The 11,854-nt window shown below is 43.1% G+C and overlaps 1 protein-coding gene across 1 annotated transcript; it reads right to left on the bottom strand.

Moving 5' to 3' along the window:
• Nucleotides 1–6,452: 6,452 nt before the first annotated feature.
• On the bottom strand, nucleotides 6,453–10,640 carry LOC306785362 (cilia- and flagella-associated protein 46-like). The gene is made up of 9 exons (XM_079279713.1): nucleotides 10,559–10,640; nucleotides 10,340–10,455; nucleotides 8,788–9,009; nucleotides 8,566–8,679; nucleotides 8,242–8,403; nucleotides 7,716–7,864; nucleotides 7,112–7,210; nucleotides 6,973–7,033; nucleotides 6,453–6,659 (listed from the first exon to the last, which is right to left on the bottom strand). Exons 4-9 carry the CDS (start codon nucleotides 8,671–8,673, stop codon nucleotides 6,486–6,488), a joined length of 753 nt encoding a protein of 250 aa, XP_079135839.1. The 5' UTR covers nucleotides 8,674–8,679; nucleotides 8,788–9,009; nucleotides 10,340–10,455; nucleotides 10,559–10,640; the 3' UTR covers nucleotides 6,453–6,485.
• Nucleotides 10,641–11,854: the final 1,214 nt, after the last annotated feature.

Here is an 11,854-nt window from a genome sequence, read left to right as displayed (position 1 = left end):
AAAAGTATCTGTGTCTGGGCTTCACTTGGATTGGCAACGCAGATTGCCCAAAGCCACAGTGCGTGGTGTGCAGTGAGGTTCTGGCTAACAGTCTGAAGCTCTTATTTACGTCGCCACCTGAACACCAAGCATGCCAGTGCAAGTCAAAAGCCCCTTACATTGTTTATATCGAAATTGGAGGAGTTACAAAACAGCCAAAAACAACTGGAGTCTCATTCATGTGTTGGTCGCATGACGCACTACGGGCTTCATATCTGGTTACAGAATAGCGAGAAAGGGGCTACCGCACACAATCACTGAAGACGTGAGCTTGCCAGCTGCCAGAGAGATGGTGGAATGTATGATTGGGGAGAAAGAAGCAAAAAAGTTGGACATGATCCCGGTGTCCAACAACACTGTGTCGCGCCGCATCGATGCTTTGTCCGAAGACATCCTGGCTACATTAGTCGCTCATTAATTGTAAATTAAATGTGATAATCTGCCTCTGAGCCTGTGCGTGTGTGCTCGCATCCATATTGCTCTTTAAAAGTGACGCCTTGTGTCACTGAAAGTTATTGAAACTTTGTTGCAGTGTTTCAGGGCGTTTTCACACCTTCAGTTCGTTTGCTTTGTTGCAGTTGCTCCTTTGTTCGGTTTGTGTTCACACTGCAACATTTAACAGCGGACTAAATCTTGTAAACAAATGCCACGCGCGAGCAAACTGTTCTCTCATTGGTCCGATTCTTATGCGGCTATGAAGGCTTAAAAGGCTCTGTTGCTTCTTTTTTTTTTTTTTTATTAAGGGGGGGGGGGGGGGGGGGGTGCGCGAACCCAGTCGGGATGTAGAAGGGGGTGCGCGGCCTAAAAAGTTTGGGAACCGCTGGGTTACGGGGATTAACGGTCCACCGGTTTACAGCATGAGACACATGCAGTCCTCACAGAGCAATACAAATGACATCTATAGTGAATTTCTCATTGAATTGTTTTTCTCATGCACATGGAAATGTAATTTGTTAAATAAACCATTTAAATCTTAAGAACTTATTATTAGTCTTTTGTTCAGCACACATAGCTGACATCCACTGTACACATCAGTTTCTTAATCCCATTCCATGTCCAGCACAGTAACCTGGATTATACAAAGTAGATTTTGTGTCGATAATAATTATTTTTGTCTGGTTTGGTTAGAAAAATAACTAACCAGTAGTATTATGATTATACCATTTGTTCATTTCTTTTCTTTCTTTTTTTTTTTTTACAAATGTACATGTTACAAAAATGTGCATATAGAAGTAAATACAGCAGCCACTTTAAAATAAGTAGATGGTGAAGTATTCACTGCTAAATTTGTTTATTTTATTTATCAAGGCATCTGTAACCATTTTCTTTCAACAACAAAAAAAGACTATGAGGCTAAACAGGATCTGACAGGCCACATGTTTTGAAAACATTTTAAAATGAGTCAATGATGTTATCCTGGCAGCCTATTGCTAGCAACTGATGCCCACCTACATTAAAAGCTACACATGGCAACAGGTTGGAAACACCCTCACATTGCCTGAATAATGAAGATAGTAAAAGCTGCCTGTGTCCACCCCTCTGTCATCAAGTGACCAGGATTACTGACGTGGAGCTGACTCAGATTTTCTGGTGGGATTGTGCAAGCGTACACTTTTGTGTGACATGTGAATTTCTGACTTTCTGATGTCTGTGGAATGCAGCATTTAACTTCTTGAGAAAAGCTACTTTCGAAACTTGTTGGCGAAATTACTATCGCTACTCGTGGACAACAGAGGCGCCTGAATATCTTCGGCTGAAGGAGGAGGAGCACCTGTGGGGAGTGTGCTGTGAGAGATGGCCCATAGCTGTGCTGGTAAGACAACTTTTACATTTATTTTCGCATTTTCCTTTTGATTCATCCCCTTAAAAGCATTTAAAGCATTCTCAGTTTAGAAATCAGTGAAAGGTGAACAGTTGACACTATATTATCAGGCCTGTCGGAAACAGACACTCGTGTAAGTTGATTATTCGAATGACAGAATGTCTTAAATGTGGCTGGACGTCTGTCGAATGTGTTCACAATAGTGTAGATGTTTAATTAAACACAGTTATTTTGGTTTGAATCATCAAATCTACATTTCTGGCATCAAATCTGGCATCAAATCTACCTATTTTAACATTAAAAGGCTAAATAAATGCTGAAGTTGTGCACCATGGTAACCATATGGAACGATTAGAGGCGCGTGTCAGGACGTAGCCTACGTCATCAAACCAGGACACGATGCGACCCGGAGTGGGTTTGACTGTTGAAACCTGAGTTATTGAACAAACATCTGATCCTTTGACGTCATCATATTACATAAACTATTTCTCTAACATTTAGCATTGAGATGCGCTTTGCTCGTTGTTGTGGTATTTGGTTTTCGAGAGACAAGAGAGCGATCCGTAACTGTACGGGGCTGCATCTCCTCCACGCGCTGTGATATGAAACTCATAAACCGGGAGAATAATGAATTGTAAACTGAAGAGGTTAGTCATGTTGGATTAATGTAGACACGTTTCACTGTGCGTCGCTCGTTCAACAAATACGTTCACGCTGTGTATTGAAAGCCATTGACCGTTTCGTCCACACAAATACAAAATAAACGTCTTTGTCCAGAGCTCACGAGTACTCAACAGTCGGTTAATTGACCCGCTGACTGACTGACTGCAGCTGGAATCTGAATCCAGATCAGAAACGTGTGAAAAGCGCGTGGCCAGCTGCTCCTCTCACCCTACTCTGTTGTTTCGGACATATAATAATAACAGTAATAAGGATAATAACATTATTAATATAGTTGTGTTATGTGTTCAAACTAACAGAGGCAGAGCTGCACTGTGTTTGCTAGAAATGTTTAAAGGTGAACCCTCTTGTGTGTTGGGGACTTTGTGAGTTGTGTAGTACTGTACTGAGTTACTTTAGGTCATCTTTTCTGATTTGAACTTTGATTATTTCTTCATGTAATCCAGAAATATTTCATGTTATGAGAAATCCTGACAGTTTAAATGTTTCCCTCTCAGCTGGTGTCGACTACGTCGTTGAACGTCTTGCACAAGACAGCCTCCCTGAAGTCATCAGGATCCTCGACGACGATGACCAAGTAAGTGGTCTCCCGATCCTGATTTCTTGTGTTGTGGGTGGAGGTCAGGTGGAGCCAGGCGTGGTGGATGGAGGTCAGTTGGAGCGCATCGTGGTGGGTGGAGGTCAGGGGGAGCCAGGTCAGATTGAGTTCGTCGTTGTGGGTAGAGTTCAGGTGCTCCGCGATGTGCGTGAGATGCTTCAGGTGTTCTTCGCGGACGACGAGGAGGACGTGGACGACGAGGATTCCGGGTACGAAGACTTCTGCGATGACCTGCCGGAAGTGGATGATGAGGAGGAAGATGATCATGAACAGGACCGTGTTCGTTTCGCTCGACGTTTTGTTGTGGAACGTCCTCAAGATGCTCCGCCCCCAGTCCCCCAGAGGTCAGAAGAGTCCACCAAGAGGAGCAGGGAAGAGGACCACACGGAGCAGGCGAGTGTGAAGAGGCAGAGGACCGGTGAGGACGACCACGAGGACGCAACGCCCTCAACTTCAGGCCTCGGATCCTCCATGAAGAGGACCAGAGAAGAGGACGACAGGGAGTCGGCGCCATCCACTTCAGCCTTCGGTCCCTCCACAAAGAAGAGCCGGGCAGATGACTACATATATCTTCCACCCTCCACTTCAGGCCTCAGCTTCCCCCCACACAGGAGATACTGGCAGCCGGCTGAAGACAGCGACTCGGATTGAGACAGACAGCATGTTTGCTGCAGAATTGTAAAACCTTTGCGTCTGGCAGGACTGATAAAGCACCAGACAGCCTTCCCTTGCGTCTGGCGGGGTTGGAGATAGGCAGCAGCCTGCAGCAGAGCTTTTAAATATCTCTTCTTTATTGATTTTCCATTTGAAAAATGGTTGATGCTCGACGCAGAAACCAAAGGTAAGTTAGCAGTGAATATTCTGTCACGGGAGTTCAAGATCAGGACCCAATAGCAAGACTACAGATTTTATTTTACCAACAAAAGTCTTCCACTCCTGTCTGTCCTGGGCGAGTCGCTGGATGGTGCCCCATGAGTGGTTTAGGCTCTGCATCTCCTTCTCCACAGTTCTTCTCCGTGTGTTGCTTGGTCGGCCTCTTTTTCTTTTCCCTTCTGGTGTCCAATGTAAGGCTGTTCTTGTAATATCAGCAGGATTTTTTTCTCAACACATGTCCCATCCATCCCCATCTTCTGCTCATTCGGATGGTCTCCATGCTTTTGTGTTGGCATTTGTCATACAGTTCTTTATTTGAGATGGTGCTTGGCCAAAAAATGTGCAGTATTCGTCTTAAACTCTTGGTGTGGAAGGTTGATAGTCTGTTGAGGTCTTCTTGTGTCATTCTCCAGCATTCAGAACCGTACAATAGGGTGGATAAAACAGCTCTGATACATTTTAAGTTTGGTCTTGATGGCGTACTGCTGTGACCTCCATATGTTGGCTTGTATCAGACAGAGGTATGGTAAAAATGACTGACATTAAGAAAAGTTTTCCAAGTCTCTTTTACTCAGGTATCGATGGCTGTGAAACAGGAAGCAACATCCTGGATCTCCTACACAACAGAGACCACAGGACCAGATGAGAAGGACGGAGGACCACAGGACAAGATGAGAAGGACGGAGGACCACAGGACCAGATGAGAAGGATGGAGGACTACAGGACCAGATGGAGAGCGGCGGTCGCCTTTCTTTCAGTGGGCTGAGTAAGTAATCCCTCACTAAGACGACAGAAGTATCAGGAATAAGATTCCATCATTGAACAATATAAAGGTTGTACAGTTGAGTTAAAAGTATTCATCTCTTGTGTTTGTATCTCGCAGGACTCCTCTGTGCTTTTTTCTCACTCCTGGGGCAACTGAGAGTGGACGTCAACCAAATCCATCATCCCAGGAAGACCCAGACCCACCACAGACCACTGAACCACTCTCAGCACCCCAGTGAGTCTGAGACCCAGTGAGTACGGTGGCGTCCTCCCTGTCCCTCCCCCCCTCCGACACCACCCACTCCACCCACCAGCCGAGAGGAGGAGGGGCGTCCCGTCCCCACCGGCACAGAGGACGTAGTTTGTCTCCATCTGCTTCTTCTGTGCTGGTGGGTTTGGGAAGCTCCTCACACACACACAGGAAGCCGTCAGCAGCTCTTTGCATCTGCTCACAAGTCAAGAAGGAGACAGATGCATTTGTCACATAGAACACAGCATGTTCATGTAAACTGTATGTACTGTATGTATACTGTTTACAGAGGAGCACAATACAAATAAATGTGTGACAAACTTTCTAAATATGTCTGTCTTGGAAACAATATCATATTTCTGATATAATTCAAAAATCCGACAATGTACGACAACCTTATAGTATTTTCAGAACTCATAATATAACACCACATCAGTTAAACTGAGAGTTTTGTAAATACATTTGGTTCAGGGGGGAGACGCCGTTTCAAATCAGTGTTCAATTTGCATGATATCTACTGGATAGAAATCTCAGTCCAGCTCTCAGTTGGATTGTTATGATCACACACAGACGTTTGACAGTAAAGCGAGAGGAAGACTCTCCCACCCTTCCTGCTCCCAGACTTATCCCACCGACTGATAATGAGCAACAGATTAAATGTGTAAAATGAGGTCACGGCTGAGAACAATACTGTCTTACTTTCAACACAGTCTGCAGTCTGAGTTAATGTTACAGTTTCACCCCGCACAGTGTTGTCTTGCTTAATTGGGGAGATGGGATGATTGTGTTTGGAAGAAGAAAAGAGGGCTTCTTACTAGTAGTACTGCAAGTGAGACTGTGGTGCCATCTGTTGTCAAAAATATATCAGTGAATAAAAAGTGAATCAAGTTACAATACTGCCATGATGTGGAGGTTGTCCAGATGACATACATGCATCATTAGAGTCCCTTGTTTTTAGAAATGTGTCGCAAAATGCACCACAAAGTGATCTTCTCACTATGTGCATATAAAGTTGAATATTAATAACAATTCAAAAATAAAACAGATTTTATTACTTCACAAAGCAATACAATAACAGACGAGGGCTGCTCTGTATCATCCAGTGACAAATAAAAAGCCCCACATGGTACTCAATTAAATGAGATCAATTTGAGTTTCATGAATTGTGCAATCTTTGCATGATGTCGTTGGAAGCATGCAGTGATTCAAGTTTAGTTTAGTTCATGTCTACTGCCTTTCTATTCAGTATGTTATATCTAAATCAACAACAACACAAATGAAACTGCTGACATGTTTCATTCTTGGTTGAACCTTGTATGTATGCTCTGGGTCAAGATGATGTGAAGTTTATCATCACAGATCACACACATCACGGATTTATGGAAACACCTATTGTAAACACACACACAGTCCAAACTATTTACATTTACACAATTTACTATAAAATCAAATCTCTCTCACACACGCATGCCTGCGTTAGTGGAGGGGGCGTGGTCGCATAATAGTGACGTCATAGAAAAACGGCGTTTCCAGAATTTGCGAAAATTGCAGTCTGATTGGGGTGAGATGTCCTGAGCACACACATCACTCCTCGGTCGCCCAAAGCCAGCCATTCCACCCACCTCCACCGTCTGAAAAATCACCACAATAGACTATTCACTTTTTATTGATTTAAATGGTAAAGACATCCTGTATACAAGTGCAACAACACACAAACATCCACACCACCATGGGAAAGAACGGAAGCAACAGAAAAGAAACATAATAAAAGAACGATACCACAGTCAATCTCCATCAATATAAGTCACCTGTGAGCGATTGCTAACAATCCTCCTAGAAGTAATACAACTAGAGTAAGTCAAACGTTGTACATGTTCATTGTCATTTCTTTCAGTTGATTTGAAGCAGAATTGAAAACATCCATCTATCTACTTTAAGAAGCACCTGATTGGAAGCTTTGTGAAGGCCTCTTCTCTCCTGTGACAAAGCCATCACTTTGTGGCACCTGGAACCATGAACATGAGATCACAGGTCATTTAAGCTAAATGTACAAGCAATAAATCTGTACGCCGTGTTGTCTTACCCCATCTGTTCTTGTTCTTGGATCTTACTCAGATTCAGGAGCTCCTCCTGATACGGTGAATGCGTCTCCAAACCCAGCTGACTACAGCGCCTCACAATCCTAATTGGGGGAGAAGAAAGAGCCACAAGAGACATACAAAGTCACTTCATTATTTCTGAAAGTAACTAAAAGTACGGTAACTAATTCGGCTATAAGTTGATGCTCATCAGTTCTGTGATTGGACGGTTGACTGTAAATGAAGCAAGTTTGACTTTAGTCAAATCATTATCTTGCAGTGGCACACAATTCAATTAAAGTAAATATATATATAATACATTTAAAAACTTTAGCATTGCACTTCGACAACATTTTCAAACATGCAATGTTCAGTTAAGAAAAAGGATCGAAATCGATGCAGCATAACCAGAGATACCAGGTTTTTAATCCAATGCATTCCTCTTCCCTGTCAAAACCTGGCATCTAGATTACCCACAATGCAACTGGACTGCGGACAGTACGGTTGGAGATCGGGTGTGTATTTCCTCTCACATGCAGTACTACTCCCAAAGGACTTTAACGTGTAAGAGCTGTGGAGTTTCCCCGTTTAACTCCCCAGTGTTCTTACCTCAGTCGGTAGAGGTCTGAGAGGCTCCTCCTCTCCAACAGGTCTTGAGCGATGGTCTCAGCAAGATGCATGATGGGCAGCGTCAGGTGGTCGAGTGAGAGGGAGTGGAGCTCCTTTTCCAGCAGGTCGAGATAAAACAGGCTTCGAGTCTGCAGCCAAACAAAATCAAAAATACAGAAATAAAAAACATATTCTTACGTGCATAGCCGAAAAATGTTCCATATTAATACTATCCGGTGCTTTATCAGAACAGGAAGTGGCCCACGGTGCCATCAAACCCAATCTCAACACATATTGATTTCAGAATGCTGAAGTTTCAACCTCTTAGAACATCAGAATGTGACCCACAGAGATCAATAAATGAACTTCCTCTTCACCAACAAAGGACAGCTTCTTAGAGCGACATCGACACCAAGTGTCACCCCTAGTTCTATACAACCAGCAGCCACAATCCCTGCTATGCTGAAAACCAGACTGAAATGAGGGACAACACCATACCCGGTATAGTGATGACTCTGAGACCTGCCTGCTTTGTAATGCTGTGTGCGTTGATGCAGTGGGGGTGAGCGCTGGTTCTGAAGATGAGCCGGGCCTGTTCAGGACAGACGTAGCGAGCCCAGTCCTGTGGCGTGGAAGGAAGCTCCTGATCCAAGACAACAGCTTCAGGTCTCTCTTCTGCAGGGGTAGGCTGGTCGAAACAGATTATTTTGATATATTAAACGGTAGATGACTGTTATTGACGAACTAATCAAAGCAACCGCTTTATCATTGGAAGGTAAATACCTAGGGCTTTACACTAAGCCGTGTAAATCAACGCCATTCAAAATGAAGTTTGAACAATAAGACTTACAGCTTTCCCTTTTCTGCCTTGGCCCTTGGCTTTGTCCCTTTTGGATGCAGCAGAGGTCGGAGGCTGGCTCTTTGCCATCTCATTGGAAATCTCCCAAACTACCCCCATGGACACCTGGAGTGACAGACGGTGCACACACGCTCCACACTCAACTTAAACATTCGACTACGCATTTGAACAACAGCCTCATCGTCCACATTGTCAGAGTTAGAGACGCACTACCTGCCATATCCGCAGCAAAGACGCAGGCTCTGAGCAGGTGAAGCTGGTGCTCGGGTGAAGTCCTGTCCGCCATGACAGCGAGCAGAGCGTGCGCTCGTATCAAGCTGTCGAGGCGCCGCACCTCCTTGAAATCCGACAAACCTTCCGTCAATAACACGCCCCGTACTCCCACCAGGGACTCGCCTTCCGCTGAGCTCAGATCCTGTTTTTTGGAGTCGTCCTCTAGAGGAAAAACAACATGAAAGATTGACTGTGACAAGCGTTTAACAGATGTGTAGAATAATCCGGAAGTAGAATTGCACAGCATCATTGCACTACTTACGTTGCATCACCAGCATTTTTCTAAATTTGATGCGGGATCAAAACAACTCAGAAATGACTTGATGTGTCGTGTGATGCGCATCGATTTTACGCATGATGAAAAACATCCGAACTGCAGGTTCTTGCCCTTGCGCATGTCAGTACTGTACTTAGATGAACTCACTAGTTTTCATTCAAGGAATTGTAGCGCTGTCAGGGGAGATCATTCGTAACAGAAATGTTGTATACTGTAAGCTTTTAATTGTGTTATCGTTAAGCATTTCATTGTTTCTCATGCTGGAAGATCATAAAACAAGTGAAACGTAACAGTGGCATCAGTATCTGAGAAAACGTTCGAAAATTGTCTCAATGCAACAGGAATATTCATAGTTCTCTAACAACTGAGGACTATTGTGATGTAGTCCTGGTGGGGATGTGGACTCATTCAGTATTCAAACAGGCCTGAGACTTCAAGGCAAGCTGCTTTTTCACTGAGGAACCTCTCTGTACCACATAAAAAAGAGAACAAATCACATTATGGAATACCACTGTGTTCCATTATTCAAATGAGCTTCCACTGCCCTAGGACACTTCAGTCGACATGAGTGAAGATTCATTATTATCCTGTCCTACTGGGAGAATAGCTGGATTTAGCTAACTAAAGTTACTGTATGAAAACAGTGACATAATAGCATTTGTGATATGACTATTCTAGCGCCGTTACTGCAGAGGTTTTTATTCAAATGATTTTCTGTATCAGTAGCTTTAGATGCTGCCATTAACAAAGCATGTGTGTTAATCAACGAAGAACCCCGAAAATGATTTCTGCTTTATTTACTCGAACCAAATAAAACATGTGATATGTAACCTAGTAGCTTAATTCCTTCAGTAGAATTAGCCAAAAATAAATAAATAAAGGTGTCATTGGCATTACAATAGCACTTTTGGCATGACTAGTTAGATCCTAAACTTGATTAAACGAGATTTAAGTCAATAATTATATCTTGTAGGCTTTATTAGTCGGCCATTTTTAACAGTGCAGACACAACGAGGCCTGTGACTATCTCATCCTAACTCGAGGATAATATAAAACTTACATTTCTGTGGGACATTGTTTCCAAAGAACTCACATGGTCTCAGAAAATACACACAGACTTTTTATTATTATTATTTATTTATTTGACCCTGCTGAATCTACGACGACATGGTTTGGCCACATTAACAGGTAACGATTTACTGCCCCCGGTCTCACCTGTAGAGCTGCTTCCGCACAAACGACGTACAACTCCGGGGCAATACGTAGAGTTCGTCCGCTGGTTCCAACCACCTCCTCAAGTAAACGGTAAGCTGACTGCAGAGCTCCAGAGTCTACGTGAAGTGACGTTACATGACGTTAAACACAACGAAGGCACATTTTAATAACTCGTTAAAGCTGAAAGTGCTTCTGCATGAACGTCAGTATAATACAAACCTTGTCGCTCCTTTGCCTCGGTGAGATACTGACGAATATCCCGCTCCATCTCGCAGTAGGAGCTGGCTCAAATCGTGGCAGCGGCAGCTAGTACAGGCACTTCCTGTTGCAAGCTCAGCTGCCACGACTTTCCGTGGCAGCTGGGCCTGCAACAGGAAGTGATTGCCACTGTATGCTGGCAGCTGCCACAAGATGCTAGTGGCAGCTGCCAGCATTTCGTAGCGGATTCCGCGGTAGTTTAGCCTTTATTTGTCGTTATTTGACATTATATGACAATACATTAAGGTCATTGAAGGCATGACTGTTGGTAGTTGTAATTAGTTTATTAAAAAAAGGCCGAATTATCATGGTATGGCCACTCGTTTTTGTCAACAAGCTAATTGCGGGCTAACTTCAGTTGATACCTGTTACCCATGGCAACGATAAACACTTTCACGCTGCAGACTAAAGGAATGCAAATTATAAATATGGATGGATATGCATTGTACTGTTTAGAGTGATAGCAATCCAGATAACCTATTGACTTGGCTATATATACGCAGTACATAGATATAGCTATATACAGTATGCAACAAGTTGTTGCGACAGTTACCACCGTTGTGTGGTACCTGCCACTACTTTTCGCGACCGTTTTCACTGTTTGCGACTGCTGCCACTAGCATCTTGTGGCAGCTGCCACTCTTTCGGAGCGGATTCCACCGTAGTTTAGCCTTTATTTGTCGTTATTTGACATTATATGACAATACATTAAGGTCATTGAAGGCATGACTGTTGGTAGTTGTAATTAGTTTATTAAAAAAAGGCCGAATTATAATGGCATGGCCACTCGTTTTTGTCAACAAGCTAATTGCGGGCTAACTTCAATTGGTACTTGTTGGCCATGGCAACGATAAACACTTTCATACTGCAGACTAAAGGAATGCAGGTTGTAAATATGGATGATATGCATTGTACTGTTTAGAATGATGGCAACCCATATAACGTGTGGGTTGTCACAAGTTTTGGGAAAGGTGACACGGCTGTTTGGTCAATGGTTTATTTAAAAAACAATGTATTGAACAACTAACAATAACAATTTGACATATTGTCAATAATAACACAGCAAAATACAGACATTTAAACGAACATACATCGACAGTGAAAGGTTAGTGAGTTACAATACTTGTAAAGCACATGTAGAATAATTATTTCTCCTCAAACCTCGAAAACACTTTAAAATTGTTTTTATCAATAAGCTCTGTGCAGAATTTGTCACAGTCCTTCTGTTTATCAAAAACAAAAGTGAAAAGCTCTGCT

This window comes from Melanostigma gelatinosum (genome assembly GCF_949748355.1).
Source record: "Melanostigma gelatinosum genome assembly, chromosome: 12".
NCBI classification, from domain to species: domain Eukaryota; kingdom Metazoa; phylum Chordata; class Actinopteri; order Perciformes; family Zoarcidae; genus Melanostigma; species Melanostigma gelatinosum.
Note: the sequence above shows the minus strand (reverse complement) of the source record. Positions and strands in the feature narration are given on the sequence as shown.

Bases quoted from the DNA above. Each gene is read 5' to 3' on its own strand.
- LOC306785362 (XM_079279713.1), bottom strand. From the start codon at position 8,673: ATGGGGGTAGTTTGGGAGATTTCCAATGAGATGGCAAAGAGCCAGCCT. The intron at 8,404-8,565 runs GTAAGTCTTATT...TGTTTCGACCAG, and splicing joins AAGGCAGAAAAGGGAAAGCT to CCTACCCCTGCAGAAGAGAG. The intron at 7,211-7,715 runs GTAAGAACACTG...TCCCCCAATTAG, and splicing joins TCAGACCTCTACCGACTGAG to GATTGTGAGGCGCTGTAGTC.